The sequence below is a fragment of the Corvus kubaryi genome, unplaced genomic scaffold, assembly GCF_017639235.1.
Source record: "Corvus kubaryi isolate FWS band 111438036 unplaced genomic scaffold, C.kubaryi_AGA036_p1.0 74, whole genome shotgun sequence".
Taxonomy (NCBI): Eukaryota; Metazoa; Chordata; class Aves; order Passeriformes; family Corvidae; genus Corvus; species Corvus kubaryi.
Genome location: NW_024582061.1, coordinates 8,505,453 through 8,520,620, shown reverse-complemented (window position 1 = coordinate 8,520,620; position 15,168 = coordinate 8,505,453). Strand labels below are relative to the sequence as shown.

General features: G+C 40.6%; 1 protein-coding gene across 7 annotated transcripts in view; it reads right to left on the bottom strand.

Moving 5' to 3' along the window:
* DGKI (diacylglycerol kinase iota) overlaps nt 1–15,168 on the bottom strand; it is a 211,860-nt gene that overhangs the window by 44,215 nt on the left and 152,477 nt on the right. For all 7 annotated transcript variants that reach the window (XM_042050499.1, XM_042050492.1, XM_042050496.1 and 4 more), the window contains 3 exons: nt 15,113–15,153; nt 13,399–13,526; nt 12,732–12,857 (listed from right to left, as the gene is read on the bottom strand). In XM_042050499.1, coding sequence (XP_041906433.1) covers nt 12,732–12,857; nt 13,399–13,526; nt 15,113–15,153 — 295 coding nt within the window. The remainder of the gene's footprint in view (nt 1–12,731; nt 12,858–13,398; nt 13,527–15,112; nt 15,154–15,168) is intronic.

The following is a 15,168-nucleotide window of genomic DNA, read 5'->3' as shown; positions in this document are numbered from 1 at the left end:
TCTGGAGAAACAAACTTGGAGCTAATGTAAAGCAGCTATTTTAATCAATAAACCTGCAGCAGAAACCATCTGCACCAGGCCTATTTAAAACCAGCCATTTAATATTTAAAGGCCAAATAACAATCTCTATGCAGCAATTCTACTGGGGTTTATGACCATTCCACTTTTTTCCTGCTTAAGGAATGTATTTCTTCACACTTTCTAATTCAGTCTGACAACAGCTGCCTGTGATGAGGGGAGAGGAAGAGCTGTCAAATTAAACCCATTCCTTCTCATTTTAAATGTACATCTCTTCAGAATCAAAAGTGGCATCCCTGTTAGGATTTATTCACATACCCTGATTGCAAATGAAGAAAATTTTTAGCGCATCAAGTATTTTTTAAATATAGGTGAGGAAACCCTCTCATTCAGCAATTTATATCAATACCTCTGGGACTGTGAGTCCCCTGCAGTCCCAGCTGCAGACAGTGCATCATTTTACTGGTAGAAAGGCAGAACTGCTTGCTTTCCTGGTCCCTGACCAGATAATGCTCAGTCTGGGCATCACCATTTTCTACCGTGGCACTTGATGAAAAATAAAAGTCTAAGAATTATTGAGACCTTCCCCATACTTTCACTTTGGCCCTATACATTCCCAGATCAGAGTGACCATCAGAGGCTGGAGAAGTACAGCAAGTTAGCAAGTTCAGCAAAGGCAAATTCAAAGTCCTGCACTTCAGGAGGAGTAAATCCATGCAACAAGACAGGCTGGGTTGTCTAACAGCTGAAAACAGCTTTTCAGAAACGGTTCCTGATGTTAGCAGAGTACAAGTTGAACATCTGTCAGCAGAGTTCCCTGAGACAGCAAGGGCTGATGACATGCTGAGCTCTATTTGCTAGAGCAGAGCCATAAAGTAGATGGAAGTGATTTTTGACTCTCTTCTCAGTGCTTGGGAGACTTCAGAACAAGACAGATGTTGACAAAGTGAACTGAGTTCCAGAAAGGGCTGCAGAGATGGTGTGGGCATAGGCGGAGAGGCTACAGAAGCTGAATTTGTTCAGTAAGAAGAGCAGGTTTGGGAAAAATCTAATTGCTGCCTTCAACTACTTAACAGGAAAGTATAGAGAAGACAGAGTCTGCATGAAGAAAGGAGAAGCAACAGTCACAAGCTGGCACATGGGAAATTCAGACGGGATGTTAGGGGAAAAAATTTTTACCATGTGGATGATCAAAGAGAAGAGCAGGCTGTGTAAAGAGATTGTTGAATCTCCAGTTTTGCAGATATTCAAAACTCATCTGGAAAAGGCTCTGAACTTCATCTAGCTGGATCTGTTCTGAAGATTTGTATAAGATGAACTTCAGAGGTCCTTCCCAACCCATGTTTTTCTGCAATTCTTTAAATCTCTCTACAAAGCTTTCTGGGTTTACTACCACATTTTTCCTGTCATTATTTCCTCTCAAATATTTCTCACAGCCAATGTCCATACTGTCTCACACACATGGGAAAATGCTGGCCAGCAATGCTCCCTGAATCTAATTCCATTCAAATTATTTATTAGATTGCAGAAATCTGTTTGGACATGTCCTGTAGCCTGCAACAACAACCTAGAGAGAATATTCTTTCCTAATTCTGCTAAAGGAAAAGATCAGTATTCCGTCTAGCATCTCTGTAACTTCCTCCAGCAGTCTCAGTCTCTACCTGCAGAGCAATCAGGGTGTTCACATGCAGTCCAACATACAGGAATGTAATTGGTGCTTCTTAGGGAAACCAGGGCAGCTCAGATGTGTTCCTTGCTGGGTCACAGGCATGGCAGTGCCCCTTTTTATTGTCACATATCTTTTTTCACTCCTGTCTAACTTTTTATCTCTTACCACTCCTCTGTCCACTGTGGAATGGTTTAATGAAAACGCAATGCAGCTATACCTGAAGCTGTACTGACACCCAGAGGAGCTGTCTGGGAATTGCTGCTTAAAAAGCAAATAGAAGATTTTATTACAAAATCAGATATAAACCCAAACATGCCTAGTGTGAATTTTTAAAAAGGAGAAGAAGGATAGAGAAATGTTCTATGAATTCATCTTGAATAAAATAGTTCTACCTCAAAACATGACCTGAGCAAGCTGGCTTGGTATTTACTTGAAAAAGAAGGTATTTCCAAATGAGCAGCAGGATCACTGTAGGATGATCACAGTTTGTTTGGATTTGGTTTTTTGTTTTGTCTTTTTTTAAATACTTAGCCTTTCTTTTTATTATCATCACATAGCACCAAAATATCTCAGTAGAATTCAAGAAAATTATTTTGAAGAGGGCCTTATCCCATCTTCTTTGAAATGCTATTCTTCCATTTCCAGATTCTAATTAAATCTTCCAAATCCTCACTGACCTACCTGACAATTTGCTGATGAATTTGGCAGTCAAAAGGCAAAGGAAAGGCGGTAGCTGATGTGGCTCTAACCCTAAAAGAAAGTGAGATCTAGGCACACCATGCAATGCCTTAGTGAAACAGCAAACTGAATGTCAAGGGACTGGATGTTGTTTGATTGTCAAGAAGACCTGGAACAGGAGCTGAAGTGGCTACATTTATGCACTTCCTTAGCATTCTACATGAAAATAAAAGTCTATCTATTAGGTAACAAAACATCTGACTTTTCCTCAACAACAAATGAGTGCACTTCTACTTTTTCCAGGAAAAGATTAAAGCTGAGGTCACTTTGTTATGACTTTAACTTTTATTTAACCCAGAGAAAGAAATTGTTTTGCTAAGCACAATGCCATGACAGCCTCATTTTAAGCACCTCAGGTATAACCTAGTTCATAAGACACATCTCCACTTGGCCCTCAGGCTAGATGCAGGTGAAGCACATCAGCTGCTTAGTTTCTTGAGGCACTACCCAAATAATCTTAGGCCACTTTGAGTTTCTAAACAATCCAGAAACTATCCTAAATGGTGTGTTTGTTACAACAATGCAAACCAGTCACTTTTGAGAAACAGTATTTTGCTCCTAAAACACATGAATCCCTCAGAAAAAGATTCTTGCAATTGTTAAAAAATAAGTGGCCTGATTTTTAACAAGTGCTAAGCACTAAGAAACCCTCACTTTGCTGCCATCTTTTAAAAAATAATCTAAAAATTTAAAAATCACCTTAGTTAATATGCATAACACACAGATCCTAGGCAGAGCAGAACTACTGAGCCATTTAGACTCCTGCTATAGACTAATGGAGAGCAAAACTTCCAATAGGAATTTCAGATTTGGTTTTGTGCTGCACTTTTAGATGCCTGGCACAGAAACAGGAATCTAAGAGTCAGGGTTACACTGGCTCCTAGCCACCTCTGGCTCTCTGATTTCAGCTCTTGGCATAATTTAGCCAGGTCCATCTGTCCCTGCTTGCCCATGGGCATCAGCACTGCCAGGAACCTCAGCAAGGCTCTATGTTATGGCCCTGCTTCCCATGTACTTCCCTCCCATGCACACACCTCTGTGCCAGCACTGCTAAACACTCTCTCTGTCTCAGCTACCAAGACAAAGCTGTGGGTTTTAGTGCTCCTTCCCTAGTGCAGAGGAGCAGCAGGCAAGCAGGGACAATTTGAATGTTTTTAAGCTTTCAGAAGTTTCTCTGCTCACCCAAGTCCTTTGGCAGGCATGATAAAGAGGCACTGTACCTCCTACACCCTGACATATAAGCCCAGAGCCAGGGGACTCAGACACTCACCCTAGACATGGAAGGGAAAGGCCAGCTCCCTGCAGAGCAGCCATGCCAAGACACACAACTTGGGAAGCAATGAACTCTCCAAGCAGCCCCAGTGAAAAAATCTCACTTTTTGTTCCATGAGTTAAGTGAATGCTCACGTCAGAATGTCATTCCCAGCCTCACCCAAACACTAAACTTTGCAGGTCTAAAATATTCCATTGCAAACCTCAAAAGATGACCTATTTTCACACAACTATCCTTTGTCTTTAGCTTTTTGTTGCATGGTATTTTTGACATTTCGCAGTTTTCAGCCACAGTAGAAATACAAACATGAAGAATTTGAAGAATTATGTAAAGGTTTGGCTTTTTTGTGTCTAACACAGTCAATTTGGGCAAAGTAGTGCTTCTGTGTGATAGTTTAGAGCAGCTATTTTACCAAACTATATTTCTATTCTCTTTGAAAGCCTGTTAAACCAGAATGTAGGGATATGAACAGGAATATAAACACAGTCTGAATGCATATTATGAGATGTCCAAGTGTGAAAGCTTGAACACAGTATGTAGCCCAATGTGTGTGTAACACATGTACAAGACTGTGTTTCTTACCCAGGCTCTGAAGCTTGCTAGTTTTGGCTTTGATAAGACAGCTTGGTACTGAGTGAGAACACATTAAGAACCAGTCTCCTCTCCAAGCAGATGGCAGCTCCTTATGGCAGGGACAGAGCACATGGACACAGGCTTGCTATTCCTGTGCAGTGCTAAGAAAATTAGGACTGGCAGGATTAGGGTTTGGTTTTTGTTGTTGTGGTTGGTTTTTTTCTTACTTCAACTCTTATAAATGAGTAAGAAGTACACACAAATGCAGACACACATATCTAAAACTACAAGGTACACTACTTTTCTGACCTTGATTGGATTGTAAGTCTGCCATGCTGGAGAATATTCAACCTATATTTATAACAGTGCTTAAAGTATACCCAGAAGAATATATCTTTCTGCCAATCATCCTTTATCACCGTAGTAAACCCATTCATCCCCTTTTCCAGTGCCTTTAATGTCACTGGAGACCACAGGTCTGCTGTTTCCACTCCACAAAGCTGGAGAGAGGGATAATGCACATTCTACAGTGGCATTGTCAGATCTACTTTTGCTACTCTTCTCCTGCCAGGTACAGTTACCACATGTCCAAAGCTTGCACGGAAAGTAGTAGGCCCTAAAAATTAAATTATCAAATGTCATTTGCTTTTACCCAGGCAAAAAGAAAACAAGATTATGAGAAGTTATTCTCTTGATACATTCTTGTCTTCTTTGCTGTAAAGCTGTTTCACTTCTCAGTGAAGATTCTGCTTTGCAAACCCAGGACTAAAAGTAGGTAAACAAGGATGGAAGCAAAGGTGGAAAAAAGAACACAGTTGTTAAAAAAAAAGAGAAAAGAGACTCTACTGCTTCAGTCTTGGCTATCATCCAGAGAGTGGAAAGCAGATTAATAGCTGTTAAGGTAAACCACTTAAAGAAAACCAAGGTACCCAGCTATCTGTTCTCTGACAACATCAATTTTTATCCTTTAAATGCACTCCAAAATAAAAACTTACATTCCATGAGGAAAACTTGGCTTTTCCCCTTTGTCTACTGGAAATATTCAGAAGCATTTTCAAGATAGGGGGTAATTGACTTTTTAACATTCAAGTAAGATGGTTCCTTTGTCAAGTGCATGTGCATTCTGTTGCTTGAAGTTGCCCCAAGGAGTAGAGGAGAGCTGGGCTGCTTGCATTTCCCTTTTGGAAAGTGGGATGCCAGTCAAGAAGCAAGATCTCTCTAAAGAAGCTGATTTATAGTCTCATCGTGTGTGGGAGTGTTTTGCATGTCACTGTCTGTCAAAATAATTTGTCAGCAGGGTGAATTTCCTCCGCTGTGCATCAGGTGTTGAGATGCCACAAAAGCCATTAAGAGGCAGCAGGCTGGTGAGAAAAGAGGAAGTTAAATCCCACCCAATCCACTCTGGGAAGCTAAATGCAGAATGATAAAATGTATTGGTAATAAGTACCGATGAGAAACAAAAACACTGTACAGGATACAGTACAGGATGTGCTCTATTTCTGCCATCTATCGAAGGGGCAGATGCCCAAACCCACTTCAGCTGTGCCTACTGTTATTAAAACCCCTTAGTAACTGGGTGCCTCAGCAGCAAAGGCTGGAGACTTCATTCTTCACTCTTTGCATTGCATTCACATACATCAATATGGTCATAGACATGCAAATCTAAACCAAATTCTGATTTCTTCTTTTCCCAATTGTGGTTAACAAGAGCAGAAGCAAAAGCTGTATCTTAAAGCTCAGTATTACTGGGCTGGGGCTGACAGGATGATGTGTAAGTACCAATTACTAATGACTGTTGCAGAAAATTTTAAGTAAAACCCACGAATTTTCTACAGCCCAGTTCTCGGTAGATAAGGCCAGACTTGACAGTAGTGACATAGAAATTCTACTAATCAAAACAGAGGAAGAGATGATTAAATAAGGTTTTGCCTGTATGCAGTCACTTAAAGGTGACACCAGAAGTTGCTGAAAGTTTGTGTTGAATAGTTCCAGAACCATTTGATTCTTGTTGTTTGCAAAGGTCCCTCAGGTCCAATGGGTGCAATTACCACAAAGCCATGGCTCGTCCCCTGACCTGGCAGGGCTTGTATGTGGCAACACTTTCCCTCATCCTGCTTTTGTGCCTTCAGACATCAGAACTAAACGCCAGGATCTTTCCATGCCCGGAAGCATCCCTGAGATGGTACCATTCCAGCTGAAGTAGCACAAAGCCTCTTGAATCCTGAGCTATGAGCAGCTGTTCTCATGTTTAACCCACTCAGGATAAACCAAGAGCGTATTTCATGCAGGCCAGTCTTTGCAAAGGTATTTTAGTATGAGCATTCCTCTCCATCCTCTCTTATTTTAACATTGATTTCCTCTCCCAACTCTGCCTTTCTTCTACAGTTGAGTCAAGGTGTTTCTACTAATCAGACACGGCCAGGAGTCCCTAAATAATTATTGCATTTTTCCCCACTGAAAATCTCCCAAAACAATGAACATGGCTAAGAACTTGATGTATATAGAGAGAAATTATATTCACAACAGAAACTTAAAATACATTACATTGTTTACCACACCTGTGCACTAGAGGAACAAAATTAACAGGTGCCATCCTTGTCAAAGAATTCTTCATACATGGGGGTAAGGGAAGATTTACAGCAGCAATTGAAGAAAGGTTTACCTAATGGTGGATAAATTGTAGCCTCTATCTGGGATGTGCATACAATTTTAAGTGTTGTGGCTGCATCATGCTGGCAAATGGTAAAAGCTTTAAAAATACAGGACTAGACCCCACACCAAAATTCATCACTTTTTTCACACTCAGTCTCACTTAGGGAACTTCCTTTCACTCCAAACAATTTCTTATTCATTTGCTGTATTCTTGTAATTTTTTCTTCTTTGCTTTCTTTGAAGTTCTTTCCCTATTTAATTCATGTTTACCTTCTTCTGAATAATTCTAGATCCTCTTTACAATACTTTCCATCTTCTTTGAGTCTACATCTTCCCTTCCACTGACAAGCCCTCCTTTTTGACATCACTTCCCTAGCGAGAGGCAGAGAGTTGCTTTAGGCAAATCTCTCATGCTCCACTGTCAGGTAGTGAGAGAGATGACTTACAAGCTATTTGTAAAAGTATCCAAGACAACAGAAGACAAAGAAAAGGGAGAGTTGAGCAAAAAACAGACACTTTCACTCTGTTATATTCTAGTCCTATTATAAGGACTACACAGGAGTGTACAATAAAGGTGATGGTGATTTATGCCTTCACTAAAATAAGATTTGCTTGAAAGCAATCAGTACCCATGGAGCTTCATCTGCAGAATGGAAAGTAATTCTTACAGGTGTACAAATACCTGATGAAGACACATGCACTTCACTCTTGCAGTGTAATTTTATAAATGCGGCTTGAACTAAATCCAAACCTGAAAATTAATTCAGATTTTGCTATCAAAAACAGTAGGGCAGACTACTCCACCTATTTAGGAGCTGATGTTGAGTTTTCCAATGCAATATTTTTTGGGAAAACCCTTGGATTTCTCAAGTCCTTACCAACCTTTGAAATTTTAAAGATTCACTGTCACTAGGCAGTTCTTGTTCTGATTATATTTTCTAAAGTTTCACTTAATGAGCATTCTTTCTCCTTTCTGCATGCAAACTTGTATCCCTGATGCTCTTCTCATCTTGTAATACACAAAGATTTCTCTTTAAAAAATACCCTAAACCACCTCATAACATCTGCAGTGTCACACTGATTTCCTGGGCAACGATCAGATTCTTGTGGCTGTTAAACACTTGGCATTTAGCCTTTTTCTTCTTCCCTCTGAGAAACTAGGCTATTACTGCTTCATAAAGCAATGCCTGGATGGTAAAACTAGCTAATTAATGTCTATTTAATGGAAAGGGCTGCAGCCATCTTCCAGCACCTACAGGCGTTTTTTATTCCTCTCCCTGATAGGACCAGATGGCATCCTGGCCAACCTTCACCCACCCTTCATGAGCCATGAACTCAATTCCGAATCTGCAGCTAGCAGCTTGAGAAACACATTGCCATCACAGCTGGACAGATGCTAGAAAAGTGCTTGTTACTCCCCCAAATAGTGGGAAAATTAATGACTTCAATTAAATGATGTAGATTAAACCTCTACCGAGGTATAGGCACCTTTTCATCTTTGTATGCCGTTGGGGTTTTTATTTTATCAATTTTCCAGCCCCATCACATAACAGGGTGACAAACATAACTAAGAAGAGAAATATAAGGCCAACAACAAACACTTACAGCAAGCTGTGAGATCTTCTGCATCTCACTGCACCATTTAATCATAAGATGAACCCACTCACATACAAAGGAAGAGTCCAGTTACCTGTTTCAGTGGAGTCAGACCAGAATATTTAATTTTTTTCAAGATCAAGCACCTCTAGTCCTAGTAAATTGTTTTCCCACTGTGTTTTTCTTTATTTTTTTCTGCACTGTTCACACTAACTGATGTTCCTATTCAACTACAATCTGCCCCAGCTCCTGGTTACTGCATCAAGACACTATTTCACATCCTGTCCAGTTCATCACAGATCAAAGAGCCATCAAAAAAGGAACAAAACATGAAATACCATTAATCAACAGCTACCTGAAAATAATGTGAAGCTCAGTTAATTGAAAACAAAAGCATAATTTTTCTCTCAGAAAGACCCCCGCCTCAGAACCATTATATTCACATTATGCTTTAACCAAATAGCTTGTGATCAAAAGCAACACCTAACATTATAATTATTTTTAGATCACATATTCTGTTCTCTGCTTTCAGTTATTGAAACACTATAAGGGATCATTCTACCTGCATACTTTGATTTTTAGCTACATTATTCATGTCAGAAATAATTACTTCATCTTAAAGAAGTTTTATACGTATGTATATATATATATGCATATACACATATTGAAGTGTGTTTATAGAGTGATGAAAGATGCACTCTAAGCATCCTGAAGCTATATGATGACCAGCTGTGGTTTAATCTGTTCCTAACACCTGAAGAGGTTCACTCACAACCCCTGTTTAGGAGAAAAGTGGCCACTGAGAAACCACTCAGTGAGTCAGCTATGACACTTTGTCTCATACCAAGTCTCCTGTCACTCGCCCGAGGCTACAGGATAATGCATTTTGAGCTGTGCAGTATTTCTGACTGGATATAAAGCATTGGATGCTGATGACTCTTAGAAGATCCATGAGAGCTCTATTTATAGGAGGAATTGTCCCCTCTGTTCTCTGCCATATTCCTGTCTAGGAATTTTGCTGAAATCCTTTTCTCAACTTCTAATTGAAAAATAATTTCTGAAGGGACAAATCTCTGCAAAGAACCTGTGAGCAACTTCAGCAGCCAAAATATAATAATGCTTTCTAAAGTACTTGTTTTTTTCTTTGAAGTGCCATGTTGGAGAGATTTTTTAGATTGCAAATTCAAACATCCAGAAGCTTGGAAATTTGGGATCTCACATCACTGAGCAGCGTACTGCATCCCTGTCGCACTCAAATGTTACAACAACTTTTAGCCACATTGCCAGTCTCTATTTTCTTTACTAGACTCTTTCCTCAGTGTTTAAGTAGAAACCTGCTTGACATCCTCCTGTACAGGTAGTACACAGCCTCAAGATTTATTTCTCCCACACTGCCAAAACTGTGCACAGAAGGTAAAATGATTAATGTCCTGCTCAGCATCTCTGACAGTCTCCCCGTAGTATCCAGGTTTCTCATGACCATGAAATTTACCCTCACTGTGCTCCTTTAAGGCAAGGTTGCAATATTGTCTGTATTCTGCAGCTGGGAAAGCAGGCACAAGCTTTCCATTCATTTCAGTAATACAACCTGAGACAATGGAAAGCCTATTGCTTAGTTTCCAGCCCTCCACACACTTTCAAAATCTCCTTGTAATGGCCTCCCAGTAACCAAACCCACTTCACAGTGGACATGCATAGAATGAGGAGGCCATGGTGAACCAGCCACCTGAGAAAAGTTTGTTGTAAATCTTCACCATTCAGAAATTCTGTCACAGATTCTGAAAAGAAAAGCCAGTCCCACAGAGCATCATTCAACTGTCTTAACTGTAATAATACCTTGCTGCCTCCACTGCAGTCCCCTGACTCATTTACCACACACCTTCCACCTTGGTAGCAAGTAAGGAAGTGTCTAAACCATGTTTCAGAACTTTCCCACTTGTGTAATAACCTGCATAAACCCAGAATTCTGTATTCTGGAGAGAATCAGCCACAGACCCTTCCCCCATGCCCCTAGTCTGCCTCACTCATCTCTTACCTATCAGTGTCCCATGCCCTCCTCCTTTTCATTATTCCCATTCTGACTCCCCAGACACCTGGTTATCCTCTGTGCCCTTAACAGCTCCCATCCTTTAACCCTGTTCTCCGAGTTCCTGCACATCCTCCCTTTTTGCTTCTACTCCTTTGACTCTTGCAACCTCTTTTCCTTGTTCCTTCATAGACCTTCTTCTGACCCATCTCCATTTGACCACGACTGCTGCATCCCTTTTCTCCTTGCTACTGGAGATCAGCTAATGAGCAGCACAGCCCCACTTCCCTCAGCTCTGTGGGCAGGTCTGCAACCCAAATTAAGCACAGAGAAGCATAACTCTTCCATGAGCATGTACAGACAGAAACTTTTGAAAGCAAAGCTCTTGAATCTGAGGTGTCTCCAAAGTGCACAAACAACCTCATCAGCAGGGCAAATTCAGGGGTAATTTTCAAGACAGCAGAAGGCATCTCCCTGGTATTATGATGACATTTTACTAAATGTCAAGCTTCCAAAATTTCATTCCAATGAAGTTCATTCTACTACCAGCACTAACACATCTCAGGAAAGAACCACTGGATTTATTTATTTGAAAGAAGGTCATTTGAAGAAGCACATTTCCCACAAATCTTGTCTTCAGAAAGAACTGGCTTTTTTGTTAAAGTTTTTACTAAAAGGAAAAAAATCAATCATAGACTGAGTCTTAGCATGAAAAATTTCAGCCAAATCAATTAAAGTTTAGAGAAGCTGTAAAGAAAACAATTCCTTATAGTAGGCAGTGACAGGGACACTTTACTCTGAGCAATGCTACTGGCTTACCTTGTACTTAATAAATCTACCAAATGTAATTGTTACAGCAAAGCAAACATTTCCAGTCATGCTGGTGTAAACAAAATCATTCTTCTTATCAATTAGAAATCAGTCCACTTGTTCTCACGTCTCTCCACACTGCCTAAATCTGTCCAACTATCATTTTTCTCACAGCTTTGCCGGGTCCAGATTTTGGGCCCTGCCATTCCAGTCTGTGGAAAAATTAACCTGAATTCACCATTCTTCACTTTGCAAAAAGTATCAAGAACTGATCCAGAATCCCTCAGGGGGAAAACCAGGTGATTGTCTCCTGGCAGTGCTACCTTGATCACCCTTTCTTGCCATGACACCTCCCCCTGACAGCAGTTTTCAGCTAGCTGAAAAGTTCCCAGTTGGTAGCCCCATGGCCATGCAGCCTGCCATCCACCCTGCACCTGCCCTGGAGATGTAGGCTCTGCCTGCCCTGTACCTTGCAGCCCCCTCGACAAACATCCTGACAGAAAAAAAACCTGAAAAAGGACCACATTGTCACTATTCCCAATTTTTCTATGCTGAAAATGGGTTTTAAAACCTACTATGCTGTACTATACTATACGGGTCTTAAAACCTACCCATAGGGTTCTTGATACAGTAGAACTAGAAACATAATTATACATTATATACTTGGGGGGTGGGGAGAATACAACCCCAAAACACAAACAACTTTCAAAGCCAGCCACAGAGTTCTGACAGGTGTTTCCCATCTAATCTTTGGTAGTGATCTACGGATGGTTTTGAAAATCTAAAGTGAAATAGCCAAAAAGGTGAGAACCACTTCTATAGGTAAGCAGAATAAGAGATATTTTTAAATGGATCTGAACATAGTCGATAGTACTAAGGCAGTAAAAATTTCTTTCATGGAGGAATAATCAGAAAGAAAACCCCTGTACAGCCATCCTACAGGGTTCAAGATTATATGAAAACCATTACCCACATCTTTGACAATAAGCAGCCATTCTAGAGGTTTCTGCTTTGTCACATTGCATCAGAGCTGCCTTGAGGGTGAATGTTTTGATCGTTCACCTAACCAGTTGCCAAGATTTTCTTAGCTGGAAGTTCAGACATCCAAAATAAGTTATTTTCTTTCAAATACTTGGGTTTAGGTTTATTAAGAGGGCAGGGTGCCACAGAGAACGAAACAAAGGCAAGAACATAAAATAATGGATAAAGAAGAAGAACAGAAGGGAGAAGCATAAGAGAATTAGCAAAAGGTATTTGTAATTTCAGCACAATTTGTAATGTCAGGACAACTCATTAAGCTTAAAGAACACATTAGGAGCTGTCTGTGGTGACAGTGACAGTGCATCATCAAGCAGAGAAAGGCAGAGGGCTCTTACTGCAGCATATGTGTCTGGCTGGCGTCCTTCTGTTTGTCAGGTACCTCGTAGTGGGGAGAAATCTTGCCAAGGCCGCTGTCGCTCAGCATCCTCTTCCGAACCGCAGGGTTCCACCGATCCGATATTCTAAGGAGAGAAGAAGGAAGAGAAAGGCATTCACACCCCTTGTGAGCTCCACTTTGAAGCTGTCTTATGCTTATTGGGTCCCAGCATTTTTCAGCCCATGGCAAGTTAAAATTAATTCACTATGAGTACAAAACTGTTCCTAAAGATGAATAGACGTATTTCTGATCCGTCAAGAGGATGATAAGAAACAGAGACACTTCATGATCGTTCTTAGACACAAAGGGCTTCAGGGCCTTACACAGTGGAATCTGACCATTCAGAGAAGAAGTTTGTAACTCAATTGTTAGAGATTTAAGGCAGGATTTAGGGTTAGGTGGTGTGAGGTGGTTAAAAGGTGCTGAAGTCCACTATTCCTGCTGTGTGTTCCAGGAAGCTTAATAGAGTAGATGTTACACTACTGTCTGCCTGTCATTACCACGGCTGGATTTGTTCCTACTTAATACCTGCCCTCCCATATCTCCTAATCCTTCAGAAAAGGGGACCGGAAAGAGATGCCCATCTCTAATACAACTGCTGAAAATCAGATGCCAGCAGCACTCACCCAGATGCCTGCTCCACTACCAGATCAGGCATTCCTGGTGGTGTCCCCACCTGCTGAGACATTACCATCTCTGGATCCAGAATAAAAATCTCGTCCTGCGAAATTTCCGTCACAAAGTGCAAATGTTCCTGTTGGAGTGACAGAAGCAACAAATAATGAACCTGCAGCATCACTGGTCTCTCAGAGTACCCAGCTGCCCTAGAGTGAGCTGAGTGCACATCAGGGTCTCTGAAGAATATTCAAGGGACTCTGTGTTTTTATTTGAATGTGTACTCATACACACACACATATTTAAATCAATGCCACAGAAGTCACCTATTAATATGTCATTGATTTCAAGCCAAACAAGATTCCCAATGACCAAGCTGCACACTCACAGCAACACTTTAAAGGCTGTTACTCAACGAGTATACCATTCTGATGACACCTGGACATCTACCCAAAAAGCTGAGGTTCACATTCGAAATGAGGACCAACACCTGAGGTCTCTTCTTCAATGATGGTTGACAGAACTTTTCATTGTTTGGGGGTACTCTTCCAGATCTCCACCACTTGTACATTCTGTTTTCACATCTCCTTTACCACAGTTGTCTTTCTCAGTCCTTTATTTTTATTATTGACAATGAAGGTTCATTGTCTTTCAAAAAAAAAACCACTGAGTGTGAGTGTGCCTGTCTATGTCGGCAAATGGGCAGGAAATTTGCCACTGTTTGTATGCTGGGACCAACACACAGTACTGATTTTTTCCCCAGAGAAACACAGGATGAAGGAGTGGGAGTTAAAGATGACCATTAGTACAGTATTAGAGAAATGCAGAATAAGCCAAACAGAGTCACATTGCCTAGTTTAATCTGTAGAGCATCTTCTTCACCCCTGCCTTCCAAATGTTAGATTACAACATCAAAGCATTTATTTGACTGTGTGCAAAGAAGTCCCATGGTGGCTACATGCAGACACTGAACCTGGGAACTCTAAACTAAAGTCACAGCTCCTTCCTCTTGAACTAAAGCACCAGCTGCTTTTGCTAAGATACAGTAATATGTTCATGTGATTCAGAAACAGTTTACACAGCTCTCAGGGGGACCAGATACAAACAATCACTGTGTGAAATCAACAATTTGCACTTAATGCTGAGCCACTAATTGGCCTGTTCTGGCTACAAATCAGAAATACCAAAAGCCTTGTAAAATTTTCAGTGTCTTTTAGAAAATATATTCAGATTGTCAGATCTATGCCACAGGTTTGAATCCAGCAGAGATACGCATTGTTTTGGGGTTCCTTGGGAATATTTTATGAATCTCTTTTCATAATTCTCAAATTGTAGCAACACCATAACTTCCATAGCTATTTCATGGTGCACACACACAGGATCAAGACTTCTGGTGCATAAAAACATCAGTGAAATGATAAATACAAATACACTGGTACCACACAGATGCCCCTAGTAAGACTTGATAAGGAAATTCTGATCTGTACATCAGATTGGTAGTGAACAGAATGGCAGATGGTCAGCAGATACCAGACCATCAGTGAAACAAAGTGAATTAGATCAACTAAAAAACAGCCCAGAATTTTTTTCTCTACTTCTCATGAGACATCATGAGTAACATTTTGCAATACACAGGAAGAATGGCAGATAATTCATTTTAAGCTGCATATAACATAGCTTTAAAAAAAAAAAATCTGTAGAAACAAAAACCAAATAAGGATTTACCTGAGATCTGTCAATGCGGTAAAAACGATCAGCAGAAGTTGCTGCAACACAGAGAA